Consider the following 26,934-nt stretch of genomic DNA (forward strand, 5'->3'; position numbering starts at 1 on the left):
CTGTCACCAGAAACTGCAGCCAGGGAGGGGCAGGATTGGTTCAGGGGAGGGGTCTTCTCCTCCCCGCTGGCCCTGCCCCCACAAGGCCCGGGCGGGCGCCGAGGCCCAGCTCGGGCTCCAGAAACATTTGCTTTAAGTCTTAAAATATCAGGTTCCCGCATCATGGGGCTTCCCTCGGGGCCCGCTGGGCAGGCGGGAGGGATTTTAGGAGTAAGAAGAATCCCGATCTGGCCCCCACCCCGCCAGCAGTTCTGCCTTCCCTCGGCCTCAGCTGAAGCCAGCCAAATGTTTGTGGGGTGGCTGGCTGGGCACCCACTCTCTTGCTTTGGAGGAGCCCCCATTTGGCCTGTCCTCTTCAGGGTCCCTCCACCCTGCTCAGAACATTGGACAGGTGGAGGCCAGGCCCCAGTGGGCCTTGGTTCCCGCCCAGAGTTCAGATTTGCTCCCATAGGACCATGGATACTGTCAGCCAAGGACAGTTCAGATGGGGAAACCGAGGCATTGTGAAGGAGGCCTCCTTGAGGAGTCAGCCTTTTGCTACTGGGGGTGGAAATGTGCACCCCCACTCTGGTGTCCGGCCTTGTGCCAGATGAGGGGCATCAGGAGTCTTGTAAAGAGAATGACACCAGCTGGGTGCAGGGCTCAGTATTCGGGGTGGGGTCCTGGGGCAGGAACACTTGCATGGGGTCTTGAAGGTTAAGTAGGAGTTTTAGGATGGCCCTGGTGCAAAGGCTCCCTCGACAGGAGGAGCAGCCACAACAGAGGTCTGGAGGGTGTGGGCTGGCGCCAGGCTCATGGTGTATAATGGAGGCCCTGGTCTGCGAACACAGGCCCAGGGAGAAGGTGGGCTTGGGTGCTGGGTGAGGGGATGGGGCCTCAGGGTGATTCCATGCTCGGAGCAGGCTTTGGGACCTGCTGCAATTGGGCTTGGGGAGACAGGAGAGCACCCCCTGCTTGCGGGCTCTGCCACTCAGCTCGAAGGCGGTTCTCTCCTACCTCTGCTGCCCAGGGACCACTGACTGGAGGAAGATATGGCCCCCACACCCCCTCACTCCCTCCCAGGCAGACCACCGGCCTTGGCCCCAGGGACAGGCCTCGGTGCAGAGTGGGAATTGGAGCCGGGCAGCAACAGCTGGGCCCACTGGTGCATCCCCCACCAGGGGCTCCTGCCTTCGTTCCCAGGCCCCCGAACCAGCCCGTTCCCAGGCTGCACCCCACCCCCGAAAACACACTGCCTGGGATGTGGGCAGAGGAGGCTTCCAGGGGACCACCGGCTGGGAGGTCTCACCTGTCCCCTGGCTACCGGGACGCAGGACCAGCCACCCGCAGGCCCTGAGGAGGCCCCACCTCCGTCCCTCGTGCTTGTGTTCGTGGGCACTCCCTCTGTAGGAATACACACTCCAGAGTGGGGGTGTGGGAACTTGGCAGTGCTCACGCCCCCTGTCCAGCGGGGACCATGTCGGGGGAGGTGGGACCCCAGCAATTCTCGGAGCAGTTTTGCGCGGATCTGTCTGTGTGGAATCGTGTCATTTGAGGGCTGCTGTCCCTTCTTGGCAGCACGCATGGGCTCTCTGCTTGCTTCCTTGGGAGCAGGTACCCACGCCCTGCTGGCAGACAGTCGGGGGTGCCAACTTCTTTCTGTGGCCAGCAAGGCTGTGCTGAGGCCACAAGTGCCTGTGTGGCCACCTGGTGCCCTCTGGAGAGACCTGGGTGGATCTGTCCCTACCCGTGCCCACCCCAGGATTCTGGGATGTCTGAGCATCTGGCTGCCTGTCTGTGCCCAGGGCCCCCTACACCCTGTGCTGGGGTGAAGCTCCCATTTTACATGTGGGGAAACCAAGGCCGTGGCAGACCCCTGAGGAGCGGCAGGGGCATCTCGTGGCTCAACAGCCATGGCTGCAAGTGACACGGAGACATGGGGGAGGGGCACAGATGGATGCCTAAGACTCACACTGTCTGGGCCGTCCTCCTTCGTGTCCGGGGCTGTAGAAGGCAGGGCTGGGGTGGCTCCCTCAACCCCGAGGAACCAGGCACCGTATCCCAAGGATCTGAGGTCGCTGGAGCCCCCGAAACCCGAGCCAGCGGCTGGCCCTGGGAATGGGCGTCTGACCCCTCTGCGGCCTCCGGGATCCCAGAGAAAATCCTCGAGGCCGAGTTAATACCACGACCAATTTTTATTTCAACAAAGTTAATTCTCAACAATGTGATACTAAGGGAGAGGGATTTTCCTGCTTTGGAGGAGGGTGTGGGGGTCCTGACACGGCACCGCCCCTCCCCTCCCCCTACAGCTGTCCTCGCCACAGGGCAGGGAGTGGGCCTGGAGGGTGCAGTGGGGAATAGAGCAGTGCCTCTCCTAGAGGCGACCCCAGACCCCCATGGAGGGCTGCCTCCTCCATCCTGCCCGAATGCCCTTCCTCTACACAAGCCCCTCCCCAACCCCTGAGATGGGCCAGGGGAGCTCTAAGCACCCCTACCTCTCCTTATCTCCTCTCTGAGGGTCAGGCTGACTCCGTCTGTGACCTGGGCACGTAGGGGTTGATTGGGAAGTTGTGCTAAGGAATGCATGAGCCCCAATCCCTAGTGGACCCCTGACCACTCCCTGTGGTAGCCAGCCAGGATTCAAACTGGGCAGGAGCAACCTTCCAGGCACCTCTGCCCAACTGGGGAGCCCCAAGGGAGTAGAAGGGGAGACTAGAGGAGGAGGAGCACTCAGGCTTGACCTCAGTGACCTCCCAGCTGAGCCCATGGCCGGACCCGGAAGCCACTCCTCCCGCTTGGATAATCGATGGTCAGGAGGGTCCCGAGCCCTGTCAGAAATTCCTCCTGACAATGACCACATGGGCTGTCTCACAGGGCTAGGCCCTGCCCTGGCCACCGGGCCACCTCTCTCGGTCCTGGCCCACTCCATCACCTTAGCCTCGGCCCCTCTGGCCTCAGGTGGGCACTCACTATTCCCTACTGGACAGAGGGGATGCAGGGCCCAGGCAAGGCATGCCCCCTCCCCCACCCTGCAAACCCCAGCACTGCCCAGGGCCTGCCACCCTGAGTGTTGCACGGGTGGCTCCTATGGGCATAGCCAGGGGAGCCCATGATGGGGGGACAGATGGGTGGAGAGGAGGGGTGTTTCCAGAAAAGGGACCAGAGTGTGCAAAGGTTGAGGGATGCCTCACTTGGAGGGCACTGCCAGAGGGCAGGGGTGAGGCCCAAGGGCACTGCCGACAGGCCAAAGTCAAACCAGATGGGCTGAGGGCCCTGGGGGGCAGGCGGGCCATTCGTCACCGTTATCTGCCTCGCCGCCGAAATCACAAACACATTTTTAAGTGAAGGACTGGCTGCCACTGGCCTGTGGGCCCTGATGCCGCCCAGCTGTGGCCATACTGGCGGCGGGGGTGGTGCGGGAGGGAGGGGTGCCTGCTGCCTCAGGACCCACCCCCCGGGCTGTGTACCGGGGCTGCCTGAGGGGACAGAGGGGCTCCAGGTGAGGGATGTACTTTCTGAATGGGCTGGTGGCTCAGTGGTCATTCCACAGGATGGGGCTGGGGCAGAGACCAAACAGAGAGACAAAGACAGAAATAGGGGCAGTGATAAAGAGAGACAAAGATGGGTACAGGGGGCCCAGTACGTCTCATCAGAGACCCTCCCAGTGTGTGCAGCACCAAGTCATCCAAGCTGCGAGGCACGGCGCGGTCTCATTGTGGCTGTGTCTGACCTGTGTGATGTGGGCAGGGCCATGGGAGACTCAGGGTGGCCTGTGGCTCCCCGTCTCTTGGGGTGCAGGTGAGGGTGGGGTCGGCACTCCATGTGGCCATTGCTCTGGGAGCATAACGCAGGTCCTGCTTGGCACCCGGCTGTCCCCTCGACCCGGCACCCTGGACCCCTGGGCAGGTCCTCAGGGGTGGGGGGCGCCAGGAGAAATGGCCTGTGACGGGGTGGGCGTCCAGGGCGGGAAAGCAAACAGTGTCAGCGGCTAATGAGCGGGAACCGGGCCTGGGGCCGAGGGCCGGGGAGGGGCACGGCCATCGCTCATCCTGACAGCGGGCGGTGAGGGGGGGCTGGGGCCGAGATGGGAGGGAGCTTGAGAGCCGACAGAGGGTCCCCTGGAGACCCGACCCTGCACACAGACAGACCGACTGACGGAGGGGAGGCAGTCCGGTCCCAGCCCCCAGCTGTGGCCCTGATGGGACCAGCTTGCCAACTTGCTCCATCAGCTCCCTGTTGAGCCTTCAGCCGGAGGCCCCACCTCCAGATTTTGCAGGACAAAGGCGTCTCCATGGGGAGGGGTGTGCCTAGGACCCCCCTTATTGCATACTAGGGAGCAGGAATCCAGGATCTTAAGGCTCTGTTATCCTACCCATGTGGCCTGGGACCTCTGCTCTCCCTGGGCCTCAGTTTCCCCATCTTTACAAGGCAGAGGAGGGCAGGTGAGCTCTGAGGGGCTCTCTGCTCTGATTCGACAGTATCTCCGCTCCTCCTCCCTGTGTGCAGCCCCAGCTGCCCTCGAGGCCCCCACCCTTTCCGATAGTCCTCCCCAGATCTCAATACTCCCAGCAGGCCCAGTGGCAGTGGGTGGCTGACTCAGCACCTGAGGGGAGCCACCCCCACACCTGCTGTCCCTGGGGCATCCAAGTTGTCCCCTCTTTCATAGGTGGGAAGATGAGGAGCCGACTGGAAGGGGGCATGGAGGCTGGGCTCTGGGCCTCCATGCCTCTGGCAGGTGGGCAGCCACTGTGCCCCCAGCCCTCACCCAGGCAGAGTGGCCTCGCCTCTCATTGCCCCAAGCACCCTGAAGTTGCAGGGTTTCTGTGCAAGGTCAGACCTTGGGAGCGCTCCTAAGGCCTCCTGGCCCAGCCCCTGCCCCCATGGACCCACAACAGCCCAGTGGAGTGGACTGGAGGTTCCTGCCTGAGAGGTATCCCGGCCCCTGTCCTGCCTCAGCCAGGAAGGGGTGCAGCCATAAATTCACACCGCCAGCCGCCCGCGGGATAAATGTGTCATCGACTGCACAATTTACGAGCACACCCCTGGCCCGAAAGGCAGAGAAAATAAGCCTCTGTGTACACATGGTGCAGCGGGCAGGGCCAGGCTGCTACGAGGGGCACACGGCAGGGAGGCGGGGCAAGAGGTGTGAGGACACACTCATGGGGGCATGGGACACAGACGGAGGTGTGACTGCACATCTCTGGCACATCCACACACACACACACACACACACAGGGTGGGACTGGCACACTTAGAAGGTGGCCGGGCATGCCTGGGGCCACTCTGCAGGCCGAAGCTGAGTGGTTAGCCTTGAGGGTGACCCACTGTGGGGCTGTGATGTCTCCCAGGGAAGGAGACCCTCCGATGCTTGCTGTGCATGTACCTGTGTGAGCAGGTTCTTGCCCACCCGGGGAGACCCAGGAGGACACTGGCAGGGAGTGGCCTTAGGGCCACTGCATGGGGAGTCAGAGGCAGAGCTGGTACCGCATGACACAGGGGAGTGTTTCGGGAGATGGGGCACATGGGAACAAGGGCTGGGGCTGGTGATGCCTTGGCTCTGCTTGGGGTCCTACCTGTTTTTGAGACTTGACTGGCCTTGTCCCAAAGGCCTGGGGACCCAGGCGGCCTCTGAGCACATCCAGATACCAGTGCAAAGGGAGCAAGGCCATGCAGCCCCGAACCCTCACAGGCCTGCCATCACACCTGTGCACAGCAGGCTTGTGGCTCCACTGGTGTCAACAAAACTCCAGCCCGAGTCACCTGCTAGGGCCAATCCAGGTACAGCAGCCCACACCTGAAAGAACACGGGGAGGACTGCAGGAAGATTCTGGGAGCACTCAGGGAGGATGTGGAGAGGATCCAGGAAGGACTGGGAGGACTCCAGGAGACAACCTGGAGATGGTTCAGGGAGCATTTGGGAAGATTCAGGGAGGGCTCTGGGAGGATTCAGGGAGGACCAAGGGGGACTTATAACAGCAGGATTGAGTCTAGCCAGGACTTGGGAGGTCTGTGGAGTCTTCTGGCTGGCCTTAGCAGGAAACACCCTTCTGCCTGTGATCTGGGGATGCTCTTCGTGCTCCAGCTGGTCCTCCTGTTGACCTTGCCACAAGAGACTCAAGACTGTGACCCTCTGGGACAACTCCTCTTAGCAGGGGCTCCTTGGCCCACAGAGAAGGGGCTGACTGATATCCCAGAGACATCCATGGCAGCACACGGCACCTGGCACCCCTAGGGAGAAAAGGCCAGATCACTGACCCCTAGACTATGGACCCTGAGCAGACACCTGTCAGAGACCTGCTTACCTGGGACCCCCAGAGCAGGGACCCAGAGCAGGACTCTCCAGGCTCAGAACCCCAGACCAGGGACTCATAGACTAACATTGCATAGACCAGGGATTCCCATACCAGAAAGTCCCATGCCAAGGACCCCCACCAAGGACCCCCACCAAGGACCCCAGGGCAGGGGGTAGCCAAGTGAGGCATTTAGTGCCAAGAGAGGCCCTGGGCTCACACAAACAGGTCCGTCGCCACTTTTGCCACAAAGGAAGTCAGTAGTCTCCCACTCCACTCAGCACGGACGCCTGGAACCTGCTTGGTCTCAGAGTGGCCAGGTCCTTGGCCTCACGTACTGCTCTGGGCACTGGTGCCTCTCTAGCCCTAGCCCCCAGGCTACCCTCCTGGAGGAAGCCAGTGCAGTTGGTGCCGAGCGGGCACCTTCAGTGGGCAATAAGGGCACGGGGTGGGCATGCTGGGACAGGCGGATTTCAGGGGCTCCTACCCTCTCCAGCCCTGCTCAGACAGCAGCCCGTTCCTCGGCATTAACAAAGACTGGCTGGAACTCTTCAAGAGCATCTTTAAATAAACAGAGCATAGAGAAAAGCAACTCCCCAAATACAAAGCACGTCAAAATAGATTTTGAAGCAGACACCCGGGCAGAGCTCGGCCCTGGATCTGCCCGTAGGCACCTCCTTGAAGCCCCACCCCAGCTTGGGATCCCCTGAGTGGCCGGTACAGCTGCCACATGGTGCAGGGCAGAAGCCCTGGTCTGCTCTGCGGGCTGATGCTGCCCTGGGACCCTCACCCCTGGCTCACCGGACCCCCGCCGTAGACTGAGGCTTTCCTCCCAGGAGTGGGCACCCTAATTCTGCCAACATGGTCCAGCCAAATGGGGACCTGCTGGTGCCCACCTGGGGTCTGTGCCCCCACATCCCATGGGTCTATCAGGCAAAGTTCAATGGCTTCCCTTCCAGATCCTCCCATCTTTGAGGGTTCCTGTACCCCACCAGGAGTGCAGTGACCTTGCAGGGCTGGCCGTAAAGCCCTGTGTGGCTGGGACAAAGACAGTGGAGAGAGTTGCACCTGGGCGGCCTGGGGAGGGCAGGGCCAACTGGCCCCTGTGGTTGAGTGAGCCCTCGCCTTCCCGGCCCCTTTCCAGTCTGTTAGGCCTGGAGTCCCTCAATTTGTCAGACATGCTTAAATACACCTAGGTGAGCCCCAAAGGACTTCGTACTAGGGGGAATCCCAGTGCGAGCAGGAGGGAGCTGGCCCTCTCAGGGGGAATGGAAGAGGAGTGAAGTGCCTCTGCCAGGTGGGGGTCTGGGGCCAAGGGATCTGCACCCCCCAGCCCTTGACTCTGGCAGCCGGCAGGCTCCAGACAGGTCTGCACACTGGTCTGAATGATTGAACGTGAATGGATGACGGGACATGGGCTCCCCTGCACACCCCAGCACCCTACTCCCCTCGTGCTCTTCTCCCTGGGACATTCTGGAAAAGCCAGACCCTCCTACAGGCTGAGCTGAGCACCCCTGCAGCTGCTGCACAATCTGAACCCTCCCCTGAGACGTCGCTAGTGCTAGACTCAAGGGTTTGCTCTGAGGATGAAGGCGACGACAGTCCAGGTGACCAGGCCCAGGCCAGCCCAGGGACAATCAGTGCCTGTCTCAGGCACAGAATTCAAACATCTCTGACGGTCTTTCTAGACAAGGAACAGCCCCCATCCCCAACCCCACGGCTCTTTGAGACAAGCTGGGGTGATGTCACGGTGGACATCTGTGTTTCCTTGTGTACAATGCCCTTATGCCCGCCATGGGAACCCTGGGAGCCGTCTGTAGGCTGCTGAGGCTAGCCCGGCTAGAACCAGGCTGCTGAGCACACCCCACAGCTCCAGGGAGCACTCCCCCAGGCCCTCTCAAGCCTCTCCCACTGGGTACTGACTCTGCACCTGCCCTGTGTGTATGTGTGTGGGGTGCACTCACCTGCGGGGGACCCACCTGGCCCATCTCTCACCACCTTTTGTCCAGCTGGCCCTCAGCACCCTGGGGGGTGGCGGTGACAGGAAGACAGGATAGAAGAAGGCATTTCCTGTGGGCAGAGAAGACCCCCAGGAGGGCTTCACTGGGTAGGACATGCTGACCCCTAGTTCCTGAGGGGCCAGCAACAGGGGGTCTCCTGATGAGGACTCAGAGTTGCTCCCTGCAGACGTTTCCTGTCTGGAGAGAGAAAGTGAGGATGTGAGTGTGTACATCCAGTGTAGACAATGCTCAGTCAGTTCGACTGTGCTGGGGGTGGGGGCCACTGGGGTTCCCCTCAGGGCTGTTTATTTTTATTTTATTTTTTTGAGACAGAGTTTAGTTCTGTCACCCAGGCTGACGTGCATTGGCGTGATCTGGGGTCACTGCAACCTCTGCCTCCTGGGCTCAAGCCATCCTCCCCCTGCAGCCTCCACAGTAGCTGGAATACAGGTGCCCACCACCACCATGCCTGGCTAATTTTTGTATTTTTAGTAGAGGCGGGGTTTCACCATGATGGCCAGGCTGGTCTTGAACTCCTGGCCTCAAGTGATATGCCTGCCTCAGCCTCAGGGCTGTTTAAAGAGGGACAGACACAGCCAAGGACAGGCCTAGTCCCCAGGACCAGTGGCCTTGAAGCCCTCCCTTCAGCTTGTGGGGGTAGTGCTTTGAGAGCCCCTGCTGATTTATGGTCCTCCTGGGGGCGGGCGGGCGGGGGACGGAGTTATGGCTGCAAAGGTCTCCCTCCCTCCTCCACCTCCCTGTTGGGGGTCAGCCAGGGTGGGGGTACGGTGGCTCTCAGCTGGTTTCCAGATGGGCTTTGTGGAAGGGGCGCCCAGAGCAGGGAGGCCAGACACCCACGCAAGGGTCCTGGCCCGTGTCAGCGGGGCCACCACAGTGCCACTGTCTCTGGTCTCTCCTCTAGACCTGGCTCCCGTCTCTGTCTCAGTCCCCATCTCTGTCACATGCAGCCCCCCTTCCCCACCCGTTGGCGGGGTGGGTGGGGGTGGGACCTGGTGATTTATCACCTTCAGCCTGTCTTCCATCGGAAACACAGGGGGTGGGCGCAGACGCTGCGCTGAGCTATGGGCCCCCAGGGCCCCGCCACCCACCCCAATGTTGTTGCTCCGTCTGGGCAGGGGGTGCAGTCCTCCCCCACGTGGCCAGGACTTCAGCTCCCCAGGCCTTCCCAGGACCTCCTCCACAGAGCCCCATTAATGCCTTGGCTAGTGGGGGTCAGCCCAGTTCCGAAGCTGAGGCTAGGGCCACCCCAGGCTGGAGGGGGCCCACGAAGGACCCCACAGGCAACTCTCTCCAGGCGGGGCCAGAGGTGACAGAGCCTCTTTTCCTGCATCATTGATGGCCCGTGGACCCGGCATCCCTGGCAGAGGCCGTGGAGCCCAGGCCTTCAGGTCACCTGCCCCTCCCCCGCGGCGGTGTGCACAGCCGGGGCCCAGTAAGTGTTTACCGAGCAAACACTAGCGGGAGGGGGACAGCGCACCTGGGTTGACCCCCACCCCACGCCCAGCGGAAGAAGTCCCTTATCTTCCCGGTTGACAGGCTGTCAGTGCACCAGGGCAGGGGCGGGGGCTACGCTCATCCCGCCCCATCTGTCAGCCGCCACGAGGCGACACCCTCCCCGCCCTCACGAGGGGCAGCCTGCCCGTCCCACTCGGTGCCACTCGCCACCAGCCTGGACAACCCAGCGCCCCCGCTCCAGGCCTCCGTTTCTCCGCGGACCCCGGCTGTCTGCACCCACAGTGCCCACCTCTTTCCACGCTCACCCCTTACTTAGCCAGCGTTTTCTGCAGACCGCGAGCGCCCTCTGGTGCCTGCCTAGGGTTGCTCACCCGAGGGGAGGACATGACTAGGCCCTCGCCCTGGGAGCTTTCTGGCCGCTCTGTGAAATGGGCAGGTGCGGCCTAAGCTGTGAGCCTCGCGGCCCATCCCTCACTGACCACCACTGGCCATCACAGACCGGGTTGGAGAGGCTGCCGCTGACACGGCGTTTGTCTTGGCCTTTGTGGGACAAGACAGATGACCATCTTGCAGGGCCTCGCTCACTCACTCGCACGCTCACTCACTAGCTGGCTGTGTATAGGCCCAAGATGTGGCTTGAACCCCAGATGGATCTTGGGGACACAGGCCTGGACACCATCCTGCACTATGTGTCAGGCCAGGGCAGGCCTAGGAAGCTCTGTGAGGATGGGCTTGAGAGGGGCCTCTAAGATTGAGGAATAGCCACAGCAGGAAGGGCGTGCCCCGTGGAGGGACTGGCGCGGGCAAAGGCATGCAGGGCCTGGCCCACAGGGCAGGGTGCACCAGGGCTGGGCCTTGACCTAAGGCTGAGATCTCAGGAGCCCAGGGAGGTGGGGTGGGCAATGGTGGTGAGACGGCCCTCGGGCTGCAGGGCAAGGAGCCCTGAATCAGCTGGCCTGGGACTAGAGGTGTGGGGTCCAGGTAGGGCTTGGAGATGGGACCCCCAACCTGTTCCTGCTTAGAAGGAAGAGTCTGAGGTCACAGAGGGGCCCAGCTCATCAGTGGGGAGGGGGCCCTGGGGCAGGTGTGTTGTCTGTGAAATGAAGGACAGTGCTGGGGTCAAGGTGGTGCCCAGGTCTGCAGGGAGGGTGTGCCTTTCTCCCGTCCCCACAGGGACATTCAGGTGTACTAAACTGGGACTACCCACTTCCCCACACTCTTTGGAGGCTGAGGCCCCAGGGTCAGTGTGTGTGGAGGGTCAGCTCAGAGTCAGGTGTGGGGACTGGGGGCTCCCAGGCAGCTAAGGAAGGTCAGCCAGCGAGGGCAGCCCTGTGCCTTCCGCGGTCAGTACCTTGGCACGAACCAGTCTAGACCACATAGAGCTGGCAAGAAGAGGGGTTGTGGAGGAACCATAGGGTTCAGCTGCCCCGCCGACCAGCAGGCAGGAAGTTCTTCCTTAGGTCTAACCACACAGTGATTCCAGCTGCTTTCCCCAACAGGAGGCCCTCTGCCTCTGCAGCTCCTGCCCTTCAGGGCCCCCCTGCCACCCCCTGAGCGACACACTGGCCCAGGAGACCTCAAGCCTTGCAGGCAGTGGGCTGCCCACTCCCCCTATCTCCTGCTGGGGCCTTTTCCCACAGACCAGAGGAGCATCCTTCTCTTGGCTGGGGGCCACCTAGGACCCCGGGCCACTTTCTCCTGGGCTGTACATTTGCACCCCAAAGACCTCAGTGAGGCAGAGAGGGGATCCAAGAGGCCTGCCTCAGCCCTGTTTCCAGTGCACACAAAAAAATGCTCTGGGGCCCAGCAGAGAGCCCCCTTCTGGGATCTGGTTTCTTAGAGAAAGTGGGGAGCACACTCCCTCCCCTGCCCTGCTTGGACTGAGTTTAGTGTTGCACACGCATGGTGTTATGACGATGGTTACCTCTGACCTCCACTAGCACCTCTGGAGGTGCCAGGCCACCGCTGGGGAGGGCAAGCTGGGCAGTTCATTTGTATAAAAGGGGCCACTGTCCTCGATGTGGTGATAAGGCCGGATGGACAACCACAGTCGGCCGCAGCCCACAATGGGCCGGATGCCCTGCACCTGCTCACAAAGGTAGGGGTGGCTCCTGCCTCACGTCTGACCGGCAGCCTCGAGATAGCATCAGCCCCGCAGGAGGGCCATCTGTCTTGTCCCACAAAGGCCAGGACAAAGGCCATGTCAGTGGCAGCCTCCCCGACCCGGTCAGTGGTGGTCAGTGATGGCCACTGGGGGCTGAGGGCCTTCCTGGGCCGGGCAGCCGGGACCTGAGGCTCCCCATCTGGGGCCTCTCTGGGGTGCATGGAGAATAGTCTTCATTGTTCATAGGGCCAGACAGGTGGGGGCCACATGGACGGTGGCAGAGGGACCCTGTCCCTGGCACCCCAGGCCAGCCCCAATAGTGAGGAAGGCGTCAGTCACCTCCTAAGTTGGGCACCATGTGCTGACCTGTTTGCTCAGCTCCAGAATCCAGGCAGGGCAGTGGGAGGCCAGAGACTGGAGAACTCTGAGAAGCCCCTTGCTGGTCTGGGCAGTCAGAGAGGCCTTCCTGAGGGAAGTGGTGGCCCGGTGGGTGACTCGCCAGAGGCACAGGAGATAAGCAAGGAGCAGTGGCATGGAGGGTACCTTGTGCCAGGCAGAAGGAACAGTATGCAGGCCCCGTGTGGCGCAGCCTGGGAGCCTGGGGAAGGCAGAGGCTGTGGGCAGGGACAGGAACGGCTCTTGGCTGGCAGGAGCAGGCTGCCAGCCCTGAATCCTGGCAGAAGGGGTCTGGGGCCGGGGCTGCTGCTGTGGGATGGGGAGAGATGGCAGGAGGGTTTGGGGGTGTTGGTGGAGCCTGTGGGGGGGCAGGTTCACTCCAGAATACAATGATTCCAGAGACCCTGCAACCCCTGAGTTCCACTCATCGCTGTGGGGCCCTCCAAGAACCCCCACCGCACGTGACTCCGTCACATAGAGGCCATCTTCTCATTCCGATGGTCCAGGGGTCCCGCATGGAGCAACAGACCCGAACCAACCCTGGTCACCTGCCCCAACGCTCTCCTAGTGAACTGAACGCTGCCAACGCCGCAGTCCCTGCGTCAGGAAACCCAACCCTTGAAATGCTCTTGGTGTCCTCATGGCTGGCACTGTCCACAAGAACCAGCCCCTGAACATGCTCAGATAACGAGGCACACTGCTGGAACTGTCCTCACTGCCTACAGTGTTCTCACCACCCCCAAAGCATCCTCACTGCCCCCACAGCGCCCTCACTGCCCCCACAGCGTCCTTACTGTCTACCGTGTCCTCACTGTCCCCACAGCACCCTCACTGTCCGTACAGCGCCCTCACTGCCCCCACAGCATCCTCACTGTCCAGTGTCCTCTGTCTCCACAACACCCTCACTGCCCCCACAGCATCCTCACTGTCCACAGTGTCCTCACCGTCCCCACAGTGCCCTCACCGCCCCCACAGCATCCTCACTGTCCACCGTGTCCTCACTGCTTCCACAGCATCCTCACTGTCCACAGTGTCCTCACTGTCCCCACAGCGCCCTCACTGTTCCCACAGCATGCTCACTGTCCACAGTGTCCTCACCGCCCCCACAGCATCCTCACTGTCCCCCGTGTCCTCACTGCCCCCACAGCATCCTCACTATCCACAGTGCCCTCACCACCTCCACAGCATCCTCACCACCTCCACAGCATCCTCACCGCCCCCACAGCGTCCTCACCTCTCCCAGAGCGTCCTCACTGCCCCCACAGCATCCTCCCTCTCCACAACATCTTCACCACCCCCACAGCATCCTCACTCTCCACAGCGTCCTCACCGCCCCCACAGCATCCTCACTGTCCTAACCGCCCCCACAGCGTGCTCTACCATCCCCACAGCCTCCTCAGTGTCCACAGCGACTTCACCTCCCCCACAGCGCCCTCACTGTCCACATCGCCCTCACTGCGTCCACACCGTCCTCACAGCGCCCTCACCGCCCCCACAGCGCCCTCACCGCCCCCACAGCACCCTCACTCTCCACAGCGTCCTCACCGCCCCCATCACGTCCTCACCGCCCCCACCGCGTCCTCACCGCCCCCACAGTGTCTTCACTGTCCACAGCGTCCTCACTGTCCACAGCGTCCTCACCACCCCCACGCGGCGTCCTCACCGCCCCCACAGCGCCTTCACTCTCCACAGCGTCCTCACCTTCCCCACAGCGTCCTCACCGCCCCCACAGCGTCTTCACTGTCCACAGCGTCCTCACCACCCCCACGCGGCGTCCTCACCGCCCCCACAGCGCCCTCACCGCCCCCACAGTGTCTTCACTGTCCACAGCGCCCTCACTCTCCACAGCGTCCTCACCGTCCCCACCGCGTCCTCACCGTCCCCACCGCGTCCTCACCGCCCCCACCGCGTCCTCACCGCGTCCACCGCGTCCTCACCGTCCTCACCGTCCTCACCGCCCCCACCGCGTCCTCACCGCCCCCACCGCGTCCTCACCGCCCCCACCGCGTCCTCACCGCGTCCACCGCGTCCTCACCGTCCTCACCGCCCCCACCGCGTCCTCACCGCCCCCACCGCATCCTCACCGCCCCCACCGCGTCCTCACCGTCCTCACCGCGTCCTCACCGCGTCCACAGCGCCCTCACCGCCCCCACCGCGTCCTCACCGCCCCCACCGCGTCCTCACCGCCCCCACCGCGTCCTCACCGCCCCCACCGCGTCCTCACCGCCCCCACAGCGTCCTCACCGTCCCCACAGCGCCCTCACCACCCCCACAGCGTCCTCACTGTCCCCAACGTCCTCATTGTCCCCCCAGCGTCCTCAGTGTCCACAGCGTCCTCACCGCCCCCACAGCGTCCTCACCGCCCCCACAGCGTCCTCACGGCGTCCACAGCGTTCTCACCGCCCCCACAGAGTTCTCACCGCCCCCACAGAGTCCTCGCCATCCCCACAGAGTCCTCGCCATCCCCACAGCGTCCTCACGGTCCACAGCGTCCTCACTGCCCCCACAGCGCCCTCACCGCATCCACAGCGCCCTCACCGCATCCACAGCGCCCTCACCGCCCCCACAGCGTCCTCACCGTCCACAGCATCCTCACCGCCCCCAACAGCGTCCTCACCCTCCCCACAGCGCCCTCACCGCCCCCACAGCGTCCTCACCACCCCCACAGCGTCCTCACTGCCCCCACAGCGCCCTCACTATCCACAGCGTCCTCACTGCCCCCACAGTGTCCTCACTCCACAGTGTCCTCACCGCCCCCACAGCGTCCTCACTGTCCACAGCGTCATTGTCCCCACAGCGTCCTCAGTGTCCACAGCGTCCTCACCGCCCCCACAGCGTCCTCACTGCCCCCACCGTGTCCTTACTGTCAACACAGCATCCCCACAGCGTCCTCACTGTCCCCACAGCACCCTCACTGCCCCCACAGGGTCCTCAGTGTCCCCACAACGTCGTCACTGGCCCCCACGTTATCACTTAGCATCTCTCTCACGCCTTCCCATGTGGCCTTTTGGGAGTGTGTCTGGAAGGGGAGAGTTCACCCACTGACTCCTGTCGGCCCCTGAGGTTAGGGTGGGCGTGTGAGGATGTGTTTGTGTCCCCTTGAACCGCCTCCTGGGGCCTTTTCCTGGGTTTGGCGAGGGGAATTTCCAGGTCAGTCGTGCAGAGAAGGCCAGATCAGAAGGGTTTATTCAGCACCAGAGTTTGGAAGGGAGACGCAGCAGGGTCTGGACCGCATTGTGCCCCATGGTCCTCCCAAGCCTGGAGGTGCGGGTTCGCCTCGCTCGGGGTAGGGTGGGCAGGAGTTCTGTCCCACGTGGTCTGGGCCTGCAGGTGGGGTGGGTCTGAGAGATTGGACAGCGGAGGAGGCGGAGACCGATCCAGGTTGGCGCGAGGGCCCCTCGGGCAGGGTCCTGTCGAGTTTGCAGGCCCGCGTTGCCCAGCGCCGGTTCTCTCCTCAGGACGCGCCAGTTCTCTCCTCAAGACTCGTCGGTTCCGGCTCGCTCCGCCACCAGCGGGTCGGTCAGCGACAGCCGGGCTGCGGCGCGAGCGCGGGCGCGGGCCCGCAGACTCCGCAGGCGGCACAGCAGCAGCACCAGCAGCAACGCGTGCAGCAGCCCAAGGCCCAGCAGCGCAAGCTGCGCCGCCAGCGCCCCCCAGCAGAGCGGGCCGGGAGCGCAAGCGGCGCGTAGCTCGTCCTCGGCCAGGTAGGGCAGCAGGCGGCCGCGCAGCGCTGGGGGCGCCACGCAACGCAGGTCGCGGTAGGGCGCACGCTCAGGGCGGCCGGCCAGCCAGGCGCGCAGCGGCACAAGGCGGCAGTCGCAGCGCCAGGGGTTGGCGCCCAGGTGTGCGGTGCGCAGCGCTGGCAGCGCGTCCAGCAGCCCCGGCGGCAGCGCCGTCAGGTTGTTGCCGGTCAGCACCAGCTCGGTTGTGTCGACAGGGAAGGCGGTCGGCAGCGAGGCCCAAGTCAGCCCGCGGCGCCCGCAGTCCACGAGCGTCCCCGCGCAGCTACAGGGCGCCGGGCAACCTGCGGCCGGGCGGCTCTGCGGGGCCAGCAGCAGGAGCAGTAAGCTCAGCGCCCCGCGCGGCCCTGCAAGGGAAGCGCCGCAGTGAGCCGGGCGGTCGGCGGGGCACCTGGGCGACGTCTCTGAGTACCCAGAGCGCCGGCCCGGCTCCATCCAGCCCCTGATGCCCTGCGTCCCGGTAGCCCGCCAGCCTCTCCACCCTGACCACCCCGCACGCCGGCTGGAAGTCCCCTCTAAGTCTGACTCAAGTCTCTCCCGGCTGCAGCCAAAGGACCAGAGCGCCTCTCAACCCGGGTCGGCCTAGGGAGCAGCCGGGGGCCCGACCGGACTCCAGACTCACCGGAGCCCATGGCGAGAAGACGGCTGCCCGGCTTACTCTGGAGCGGGAGGCGTAGGCGGGAGAGCCGAGTGATAAAGCCGCCCCGCCTCTGCCACGCCCGCACCGACCACAGTGCTGCGGCCCGGCCAGAAATAGCCCAGAGGCCGCGCGGACGCGCGCTGCAGCGGCAGATAGCACACTATCGCCGGAGGCCGCAGGCCGCTCAGGCTTCCGCTCCCACCCGCTCTCAGGGGCACACGGAGCACTCGGACACTCGCTGCGACGTTCACCAACATTGTTCTCCTGTCACCAGGACAGGACGCGGCATTCACAACGGAACAAAACGAAGCATCGTGTGGCGGGAAGGGATCATGCGGGTGGGAAGATCGGGAGGCCGAGGCTCAGGATCCCGGCACACCACAGCGGTGCTGGGGAGAAGAGGCCTCGAGCGAGGGCAGGGGACGGCACCGAGAGTTGCCAGGAGGTGGCTCACCGCCCAGTGCCCCGGGAGCCCTCCAGGTCGGGCCAGGCTGTGGAGAAGGGGTGTGAGCGGTCACGGCCCGCCCTCCTTGCAGCCTCTGGCCTCCTTATGTCTGGAGGGCTCCCATTTGATTCAGCCCAACCCTGCCCGCTAGGCTTCTGGGGATAAGGGAAGACTCGGCCCGCCTCGACAGAAAATGGGGTCTCAGCACTCGCTGGGTGACCCGCGGGAGCAGGCAAAGGAGGGCTCCCAAGTCCGTTCTGCAGCACTGGGGCAGGCAACAGACCCAGGATCCTGGGAATCCTCTTCTGCCTAGCTTTGCCTGCCTGCCAGAGCAGGGCCTGCAGTTTGGGTGCTGTGACCGTCCGGGGGCGGGGGAAGGGCAAGGGAGGCGGATCTCTGAAGTCCCGCCCAACTTCGCTCCTGATCCCCCAAGGTCAGAGAGGGCCAGCTGGGCGGGGGCTACGGTCCAGGCCCCTCGGAAGCAGATACAATGATCTGGGAGGGGGTGGTGCTGAGAATAAATTAGGGTCAGCTGGGGGCTGTGGCCCCGCGTCTCCGGGTCGGGAACAGTCCGGTCTGGGGTCCAGGGGTGGGAGGGCGTCCCGGAGACGGATGGTGTGTCCGCAGCGAGCGTCACTGGTCCTGCATCTGCTGCTTCATCCTCTGCAGCATCTCCTGCATGCGCCTCAGCTGCGGGCAGAGACAACCGGGCGGGTGAGCAGCACCGCGGGGGCGCATCCCTGCCGCCCGCCTCCGCCGCCCCCGCCGCCCCACATACTTCCTCATCCTTCATCCTGATAAGCTTCTCAGTCTCGGCGTCCGGGGTGGGCAGCGGCAGGATCGGGATGGGGCTCTCCATGCGGCTGTCCTGGGTCAGTTTGCTGCCGGGGTGAGGGAGGGGGGAGGATGGGCGGGGCGGCGCCACCGGAGGCGCAGCGTGGGCTGGCGATGCCTGGCCCATCCCCGCCACTGCTGAGGCCCTGCCCTCCGGAGCCCTCACAGCCCTGGACTGGTTCTAGGGAGACCAGGTTCTGGGGGAGGTGGGGGGGGCGATTTGGGGAATGGTGCAAGGTTCAAGTCTGGGTGGGCTGACAGGACCGGCCCTCAGTTATGGAGACGTAGGCGGGGCCGGAGGGGCGAGGTCTGGCTCGCTGCTGGGGCGCGCACCTGGTCATCTGCTGGATGCAGTGCGCGCGGTAGTTCTCGTAGTGCACGTCGCACGTCACGTCCTTGAGATCGTGCATGTGCGTGCGGATGAGCATGTTGCGCAGCTTCACGAAGTCGCAGTGCGCCTGGTTCTCCACTGCGGAGTGGGGGTGGGTGGTGGGCTGGCGCCGGCCCAGGACAGCCTTCACCCCCCAGACCTGGTACCCCAAGATTCTACTCACCCTCCACGATCCCCCAAGGGTACAGTCGGCCCCGGACCCGCTGCCCCTTTGCCTCCACCACCGTGTTGCTGCCTATAACGGCGAAGGGCGCGCTCTCCTGGGGGAAGGAGGGAGAAGGGCTCATACCCGGTGAGCGTAATTGCAGGGTTACTGATGGGAAACGGGCATGTAACTCCAGGGGCACCCCTCCAGCATCACCATCAACGACCTCTCCTCAAAGAGATCCTGGTGTTGCCCCTTTCTGGCCTCTCTGCCCCTGGCTGGAGCCAGAGCCCATGCGGTTCACATTCCAGGGCCTTTCCAGGCTATGCCCAACCAGGCATGCTCCCTCCTCATCTCCCTCATCAAGAACCACCCCCTCCAGCTGCCCCTTCCCTCCCCAGGGCTGAGCCTATGTCTCCCCGTGCTGATGCCCCTGCCCTGGTGGCCACCTGCCCCTGGCATGGTCTCCATCATCACCACTGTAGCTGCTGGGGCACCCAAAGCCACCAACCCTGGAGCTCAGAAATCTGGGAGCCAGGGTGTGCCACTGGGGCAGCCCCTTCCTCTGGTGACCCATGGGAAGAGGGTTGGGGTTGGGGGCTTGGCCCACTGCTGCACCTCTGGATCTGGGCAAGTGCTCCATACCTGCCAAGCACCACACGGGGCCCACATGACCCACCCCAGCCAGGCAAAGACATGGTGACCTTTACCTTCTAGCCCTGGATGAAGGGGGTACAGGTCCTCTACTTCTAGAACAAATGACTCTTGCCCCCAACTGGGCTGACCTGGCCCTCCTCCAGCAGGCCCGGTGTGAAGGAGACAAAGCCCTCTGGTTCTGCCCCTCGCCACCTCCATCCCCCCTGCCCCACCAATCTGCGTGTTCACCTTCAGTTCCCGGTCCTGCTGCTTGAAGTCCTCATCCTCGTCCGAGTCACACTCAGGGAACTGGTATACATGGATCCCAAACTTGTCAATCTCCTCCCGGATCTGTAGTGGGGCAAGGACCATCAGATTTGAGGCCAGCCAAGTCCCCCTGGTACTCTCAGCCCCAGGGCCCTGGCCAGGCCCCTGTGTGACCGCAGGCTCACCCGCTCCTTCAGCTTCCGGATCTCACTGGGGACAAGACAGTCAGCTTTGGCGATGAGAGGCACGATGTTGACCTTCTCATGCAACGCCTTCATGAAACCCACATCCACTGGCCGCAGCCTGCCGAGAGCAGCCGAGGGTGGGCATAGGCACAGCCAGGGGGCCATATTGTAGGGGGTGCACTCCCGAGCCTGGCCCCAGGACAGCCACACACCCATGCCCGAAGGGGGAGATGAAGTACAGGCAGCAGTGCACTCGGTTGTCTTGGATGTTCTTTCGGTTGAGGCCGCTCTCGTCGCGGAAGTACTGCTCAAACTGCTGGTCCACATAGTCGGTGATGGGCTTCCAGCTGTGGGCAGGAGGGAGGTGAGGCCAGGCCTGGAGTGCTGTGGCCGCCTAGGCAGGGCCTTTCTCAGCAGGCCTCGCTCACCACTCGGTGTTGTTGACAGCGTCCCCGAATCCCGGCGTGTCCACGATGGTGAGCTTCAGCTTGACTCCCTTCTCCTCAATGTCCACCGTGTGTTTTAGAATCTCTACCGTCTGGCTGATGCGCTCTACGGGGAAGGGGCCACTGGAGGGGCCTCTCCAACCCTCAGCCCCTCACCCTTGGCAGCCAGGACCCTTGTCCTCATCCATCTTGGTGCCTTGGCCCTAGCCCCGGGGGACCCACACCGCAAGAACAGAACAGTGGGAGCTGGACCTGAAAGGGAGTCCTTGGAGAGGTCCCATGGAAGGGGACTGGGGATCAGTGCCAGGGCCTCCTGGGGGCCACTCACCCTCAGCACTGAGCAGCTTCCGGTCCTTGTACAAGTCTGTCAGGAAGAGGCTGTGGACCAGTGTGGACTTCCCCAGGCCTGACTCACCTGCACACAGGTACAGAGAAGGAGCTGGGTTAGGTCTGGGGCTCCAACGACAGAGCTTGGCTGGCCAGGGACCCCAGCCACTCCCCCGAGGAGCCCGGCCCACTCACCAGCCACCATGAGCGTGAAGTCAAAGCCTTTCTTCACCGACTTGCGGTGCACCTGGTTGGGCAGTGTGGCGAAGCCCACGTACTGCTTGTCAATGTCCTGGGGACAGGATGGAACAGGTTAGGGACACAACGGTTTCTCCGGAAGCCCAATACCCTGTCTCTTACCAAATGCAGTATGAGAAGACAGCAGAGGGTACGGTTCCCAGGGTGGGGCATTTCGTTGGCAGAAATGAGGGGAGGGCCCGTGGGCAAAAGCCTGGAGGTAAGAAGGCAGGTGAGGGGGTGGCAGGAGAAGACACCCCTGGCCCCAATCTCAGGGAGGACTCTGCAGGGACCAAGACTGTGTTTGTCCCGTGGGGAGATGTCAGGCCGCAGCAGGCACAGGCGATGTCCTCCCTCCTCGGGCAGAGGGCAGCAGGATTGGGATCCCTGGGACACACTCAAGGCCCTCCATAAGCCGGAGAAGCTCGGGGCCTCGACACTCACCCCTCCGGAGAGTGCCAGGGGGCAGGAGGCCCCACCTGGCCCGGATCCAGCCGCGGGGGCGGCGGCAGCGGCGGTGGCGGAGCAGCGCCTATTTATAGACGGCGGCGGCGCCGAGCCTCCCCCGCCCGCGCGCCCAGGCGCCCAGCCCCCGCAGACCCTTGGGGCCCCTGGAGGGGTCCCACGGCCGCATTCTCCGCCGCGTTTTGGAGTCGCGGGAAGTGAGGCCTGGACAGGGCACGTCGCCCCACCGTGGCGCCGCGGACCTCCGAGGCCGCTGCGGAGGGAAGGGCTGAGCCTAGGCGCTGGCGGGCCGTGGCGCGCGGGGACGGGGACCCCATGCCGAGTCCTGGAGCCCGCGGGGTCACAGACCCACGTTCCGCCCTCTCCACACACGCACCTTGAGCCGCCTCTGGGCCTGGGTCCGCGGCGACAGCAGCTGCTCCACCAGGCGGTCCTGGGGCGCTGCCAGCGAGTCCATCGCGGAGACCCCCGCAGGCCCGCGGGCACGCTCGGACCCCAGGCCCCGTCAGGCCGCCAGAGCCCGGCGACAGCGAGGGACCTTGGCGCGGCTCTGCCTTAGGCTGCGTTCTCCACCCCGTTTTGCGGACGCGGGAAGTGAGGCCTGGACAGGGCACGTCGCCTACCTGGGGGATCGTCGACCCCCGAGGCCGCCCGAGCCATCCCCCTGACTGGGCGAACTGGCCCCGAGCTGTGGCGGCGTCGCAGCCCGGGCAGGCCCCGCTCCCGCACCCGAGCCAGAGGCGGGGCGTCGCAGGCGCCCGCGGAGCGCGCGGCGGGGGGCGGCAGAGACGGCCCCGCCCGCCGTCGCCTGGAAACGGTCGCCTGGAAATTGGGCCGCGGGCGGAGCCACCCGAAAGCGGCTGCGGAAGGCAGGGCTGAGCCGAGGCGAGGACAGGCCATGGATCGCGTGGACCGGGAGCCCTGCCGGGCCCCCGGGGCCTCAGTCCGGGCTCCAGGACAGCAGGAGGGGACGACTGGGTCCTGCACGCGGGCTGGGGCGGGCCGGGAGTCGGTAGCCGCCGCGCGTCCCGCCCCCAAGAGGTGCTGCGCGGCTTCCGCCCGCCAGAGGGCGCTGGAGGCCGCTCCCGGGACCCACGCGCAACCGCGCGGGTACCCGCCCAGTTCAGGGCCCGCCGTCTTCTCGCAGACTTGCCCGAAAACCTCCCGGCGGCGTCACGACGCCCCAAGTGCCCACAGACACGCCGCGCCCTGCACCCCTCCCCAGCCCTGCTTGGGGCTGACCTCCCCCGTGCGTGCGTGCGTGTTTGTGTGTGCGCGTGTTTGTGTGTGCGCGTCTGTGCGGGTGTGTGTAATGCCTGCGTGTGTGCGTACGTGCATGTGTGTGCATGTGTGTGCATGCATTGGGTATGTGCGTGTGCGCGGGTGTGTGCATGTGTGTTTGGTGGACTCTTTCCGGGTGCAGCGCCCCAAGACTCGGGGGACCGGAGGAGGGCAGAGCCCACCTTTTGTGAAGTCCAGCCTGCCTGCCCCCTAGGAGGCTTAGGGTGGACAGAAGGGAAGGGAAGGGAAGGGAAGGGTGCAGGCTGCCAGGGTACTGGAGGTCCCTGCAAAACTTGGAAGCCCCCGCCAGCCTGCTAAATAAACGCCGGCCACCCATGAGCTGCCCTGCAGCCCTCAGGTGGCCCTGCCCTCAGAGACAGGGGTAGGGGGTGGGATGGGACCCATCTCCCACGTGCTTCTGTGGACATTCCCTTGCTCTCTGAGCATCCTCACCAGCTCTGACTCACAGGATTGGAGGGACTGGGAGCTCCTGCCAGCTGGGTCTCCCTCCCATGTGGCTACTCCAGGGACTGCGGGGGTCTCCCGAGCTCCACTCTGTGGGCCACCCACCTCCATGACCCCAGTAGAATCCCAACAGGCAAGCCCAGCCGAGCAGGACATGGGGCCTGGAAAGGTTCCCGGGTAGGACTGGTCAGGCCAAGCCCCTGCACATTAGAACATAAGAAGCTGGAGGCCCCAACCCCACCCCACCTGCCACCAGCCCTCCCTTAGGCTCTCCTGGCTGAGAGACCTCCTCCCCTCCCTGTCCAGGCTCTGGTCCTGTTGTGGGGGCCTAGACCGCTGGCACCTGGGGAGGAGGGGCAGGCCCACAGCTGGGAACAGGAGAGCCTTTCATCCCAGGGAAAGGGGGCAGCTCCAGGCCCCCCAGCTCTACCACTGCATCCCTCAGTCCTTGCTGCCAGAAAGCCTCCTCACTGGCCCCAGCCTTCCATGGCCCTGACCTGCAGGAACCCTCTAGGCTGAGTCCCACCCAGTTTCCACCTGAGGGTCCACACCTCAAAGCCCAGCACCCACCCAGACAGGCTGGCATCTCAGGCCCAGGGCATCTCCAGGAAGACAGACAGCCCTGGGCCTAGGCCTCAGGCTAGGAGGTGTCTAACAGAGTGTGTGGCTCTCAGACTGCCTGCCTCAGTTTCCCCATTGGTAAGGCACAGCCTCTGGGGAGGCCCAGGTCAGGAGGGCAAGAATCTCACTCTCAGCGTTCAACCCACCTGCCCTGCCACCCACTGGGGCCCATTCAGGGCCTGTGGATTCCCTGGGGGAGCGTCAAGGAAGGGGCCCTACCTGCCACCCCCTTTCTCTGGTCCCCAAGTGACAAAAGATACTCCCAGGGCTTCCTGAGCCATATGACACAGCTGCACCCACCTCCTCCCAATGCCTGAGCCTCTCAGGCACTTCCATTCTTAGAATCACCCGAGTCAGCTCTGGGAGCAGCAGCCAGGGCCAAGAGATCACCGGTGCTGCCTGCGAGGAGGTGGGGGCACAGAGCGTAGTGACGGAGCTCCCCCAATGCCTCTACAGCCCCCTTTCAAAGAGCAAAAAGAATGCTTGGACAGGCTGAGGCTCAACAACGGTGGTAGCAGGGAAGCTGCCATGTGCTTCCAGCTCCCCCAGACCCACTGGCCACCCAGACACCTGGCCTGGCTCCTGCTCCAGGGCTCCCTTCCTTGGCCACACAGTGCCTTCTTCCTCTGGGCTTGGAGGCCTGGGAGGCCTGGGATGGGGTGAGGTGGACTCCCAGCTGACCTCAAAGGATGGGCACCTCAGCAGGAGGGGGTCCCTACCCTGCAGTAATGGGCAAGAGAACCTGGCTGCACCAAACAGCAGTGGCTGGAGCCCAGGGTCTCAGAGTGCCCTTGGGTCAAGCTGGGGACACCTGCAGGCACAGGAGAAGCCTCAGGGGCCTGGCTTCCTGGCTCTCCCAGCCTCAGTTCCCTCCATTTCCCTCAAACAGTAGCCTGACGCATGTGTCCCTGCATCTCAGGCTTTGTCTGACCTGCTGTGATGGGGAGGCAGCTCCCAGCCTGGCTCCCCAAGGGGCCCCTCCCAGAGAGCCTCACCCACCTCTGGGCAGGGTGTGTCCCTTCCAGGAGAATGGCACTGGTCAGCCAGTGACTTCCCCAGCTCCCAGCCCCCCTGCCCAGCCCTCCTACCCTGCCTGCTGCACCTTGGGCCAGGACTCTGGAGTTCCACTCAGCATCCATGGCTCCTGAGAAACTCCATCCCTGATGGGGCTGCCAATGCCACCCTGGTGCCAGAATTGGGCGCTTCTTTTTTCCTCCAAAGATGGCTGAGCTCAAGCCAGAGAGGCCACCAGCAGGGTTCCCCCAGCACCCCTAGCCCTCCTGGTTGTCAGCCCCCACCCCACTCCAGGGGTCTCACAGCATTGTTTAACCCTGAGCTGGGCTGGGTTTCACCCAGATGCCTAGACCAGCCTCCTGTCCAGTCCTGCTTTCCTGGAGGGCAGCGCCCAAGCCAACCCTTTTGAGAAGCCACAAGCCTATTTATACCCACAGGGTCCCAGGACCCATCTGGGCACCAAGAATGACTCAGACCAGACCTTGGGGATTCCCAATCTGGGGAAGAGTCCCTGCTGCAGACCCGAACACTCGAATTTCTGTGTGGGGAGGGAAAGGGGCATGAAGGTGCAGGGGAGGTGGGGGGGGTGACCACAGGCCCTCTGCTGTAGGGCTGTTCAGGGACTGTGCTGGCTGATGGAGCCTGACTCCCCTCCCCCAGCGTGGCCTGCCACGACCATGGCCTCACCCAAGGACCCCCAGCTCATGGCCTACAGGCCAGATCAGCAGGAGATGCTGGCGCTGGCCCTGTGGGAGAGGGACACTCTGCCCATCCCCCCATCCTGGGGAGGGGCGCACGGTCCCTGCTGTGCGGGTCAGGGGACCAGGGCCCCCACTCCTCTCCTCTGCAGCCCCAGGTGCGGCAGCACTGCCCGGCTGACAATCGGTGATCGCGACAGGGCTGGGTGAGGGCCGGCGGGGGCGGGGTCGCGCCTGGGCGCCCGCGACGCTAGTGTCACAATGGGTGACAGCCGGCTGGGTTTCCCGGCGGGGGAGCGGCGGTGCGCACGTACCTGCTTGTCCTCTGCGGGGTCGGGGTCGGGGTCGAGTCCGGGTCCGGGTCCGGTTCCGGGCGGGTCCGGGCCGGCGGGCGGGGGAGAGACGGAGAGACATGGTGAGAGGCGCGCGGGCGGCGGGGACAAAGGCGCGCGCGGGCACGCGGGCGGGCGCCGGGCTCACCTGGGGTCGCCAGCTTGCTCTTGTACCGCAGGCCTGTGCTCATGGTGGCCGCCGGAGGGAGACGTGCGGGGCGGGCGCGCGGGCGGGGCGCGGCGACAAGCGGCGGAGGCCGAGGCCGGGCTGCGGGGTGAGCGGCCCCTCCGCGCCGCCGCCGCCGCCCGCCCCGCCCGCGCGCCCGGCAGCCAATCGGCGCCCGCCGCGCCCACGCGCGACCCAGCGCGGCCCGGGGGGGCGGGGACCCAGGCCCCCCGCCGTGGACCCGAGCCCGCGGCCTCGGGGCGACGCCCTCGCCTCCCACAGCCCTGGCCGCGCCCGGGGTCACCCGACCAGACCCGCGCCGCCCCCGCCCTGCACGGCTGTTCCCGCCGGCCTCCTCCCAGCCACCTCCCCGGTGCCCCAGCCCAGGCCGGGCCCTACGCTCCCTCCGCCCTCTCTGGGACCTGGGTCCATGCCGGTCCTCGGACCATCCGTCTGGTGGCCCTTCTCTAAAGCCTGCCCTGGCTTTCCAGGCCAGACCCTGCACGCTCCGCCCCACCCTGCCGAGGTCGTGGTGGACTCGGGAGGCGGTGGCCTGAGCAGGGATGGTCCCGGCGCGGCTGGCCAGTGTCCAGCATTGCCCCTGCTGACCGCTCGGTGCTGCGCAGACCTGCTCTGCGAGCAGACGCACCTGGCAGGCTGCAGGCCACAGTTTTTGGGCAGTGGTCCGGCCTCTCTCTTCCTGGGCTGTAAAATGGGATTATTTGTGAAGAGGAGTGATCTGAGGTGTCTGGCAGGACCGGCCCTGACCGTCTCACCCCAGCTCTGCGCCTGCTTCTCTGCTGACCCATAGGCTGTGGGGATGCTCCAGGCAGACCCGATCCCACCCTGCGGAGAAGGCTTGTAGGGGACCGAGGGGCACTCTGAAGGCAGGGCCAAGGCCTGCACCCCATTTACAGAGGGGGAAGTTCAGGCCCTAATCTTCAGTGAGTCAGCCAGACTCAGTGACTGACAGCAAGTCTCTCCGGTCGTTTGTGTCACTATCACATTCCCAGGTGTCCTCCGCCTGGACTTTCCCAAAGTGTCCCCAGGCGGCACCTCTGAAGGCTTTCGGGCTGTCAGGCTTGCGGTCACCACCTCCCCAGGTGAAGGCCCCCTTGTATGGAGATGTCTCCTGCACCCCGTATGGACAGTACCTCCACACCAGGGAACCCGCCTCTGCTCCCCACCCATCCTGTGCCCCTTGGTCCCTCTGCTGGCCCGTGGGCTCCCTGGGTGGAGTGGGTGTCGCTAGGGCCTTTCCATCTCTGAATCACCAGCACCCAGCACGGTGAGTGAAAAATTCATGTAAGCCGCGTCTTTGTTCCACAGTCCTTGCTCTGTGACGTTCTGTGAC

At 64.4% G+C, this 26,934-nt stretch overlaps 2 protein-coding genes across 10 annotated transcripts; both read right to left on the reverse strand.

Annotated features, from left to right (window-relative positions):
- Nucleotides 1–15,413: 15,413 nt before the first annotated feature.
- On the reverse strand, nucleotides 15,414–17,204 carry GP1BB (glycoprotein Ib platelet subunit beta). The gene is made up of 2 exons (XM_002830852.6): nucleotides 16,608–17,204; nucleotides 15,414–16,332 (listed from the first exon to the last, which is right to left on the reverse strand). The coding sequence occupies exons 1-2, from the start codon at nucleotides 16,615–16,617 to the stop codon at nucleotides 15,722–15,724; spliced, it is 621 nt and encodes a 206-aa protein (XP_002830898.1). The 5' UTR covers nucleotides 16,618–17,204; the 3' UTR covers nucleotides 15,414–15,721.
- Nucleotides 16,868–26,891, reverse strand: SEPTIN5 (septin 5). 9 transcript variants are annotated; one of them, XM_054543682.2, is made up of 12 exons: nucleotides 26,735–26,891; nucleotides 26,230–26,285; nucleotides 20,497–20,593; nucleotides 20,303–20,389; nucleotides 19,957–20,080; nucleotides 19,741–19,875; nucleotides 19,529–19,646; nucleotides 19,326–19,427; nucleotides 18,459–18,555; nucleotides 18,238–18,373; nucleotides 17,849–17,951; nucleotides 16,868–17,760 (listed from the first exon to the last, which is right to left on the reverse strand). In XM_054543682.2, exons 1-12 carry the CDS (start codon nucleotides 26,769–26,771, stop codon nucleotides 17,704–17,706), a joined length of 1,149 nt encoding a protein of 382 aa, XP_054399657.2. In that variant the 5' UTR covers nucleotides 26,772–26,891; the 3' UTR covers nucleotides 16,868–17,703. The 9 variants fall into 9 exon arrangements, with proteins under 9 accessions (XP_054399657.2, XP_024095754.2, XP_054399656.1 ...); XM_024239986.3 differs by lacking the exons at nucleotides 26,230–26,285; nucleotides 26,735–26,891 and adding exons at nucleotides 25,397–25,407; nucleotides 25,563–25,693; XM_054543681.2 differs by lacking the exons at nucleotides 26,230–26,285; nucleotides 26,735–26,891 and adding an exon at nucleotides 24,473–25,370.
- Between the last annotated feature and the right edge of the window lie 43 nt (nucleotides 26,892–26,934).

This window comes from Pongo abelii, chromosome 23, assembly GCF_028885655.2.
Source record: "Pongo abelii isolate AG06213 chromosome 23, NHGRI_mPonAbe1-v2.0_pri, whole genome shotgun sequence".
Lineage (NCBI taxonomy): Eukaryota > Metazoa > Chordata > Mammalia > Primates > Hominidae > Pongo > Pongo abelii.

What these genes read in the sequence shown, in the direction of transcription:
- SEPTIN5 (XM_024239987.3), bottom strand. Translation starts at nt 22,361, where the DNA reads ATGCACACACATGCACACACATGCACGTACGCACACACGCAGGCATTA. An exon ending in ATCTCCCCCTTCGGGCATGG is followed by an intron (nt 19,647 to 19,740) that starts GTGTGTGGCTGT and finishes TGCTCTCGGCAG; the next exon opens with GCTGCGGCCAGTGGATGTGG. An exon ending in TGCATCCAGCAGATGACCAG is followed by an intron (nt 17,952 to 18,237) that starts GTGCGCGCCCCA and finishes TCACCCCGGCAG; the next exon opens with CAAACTGACCCAGGACAGCC.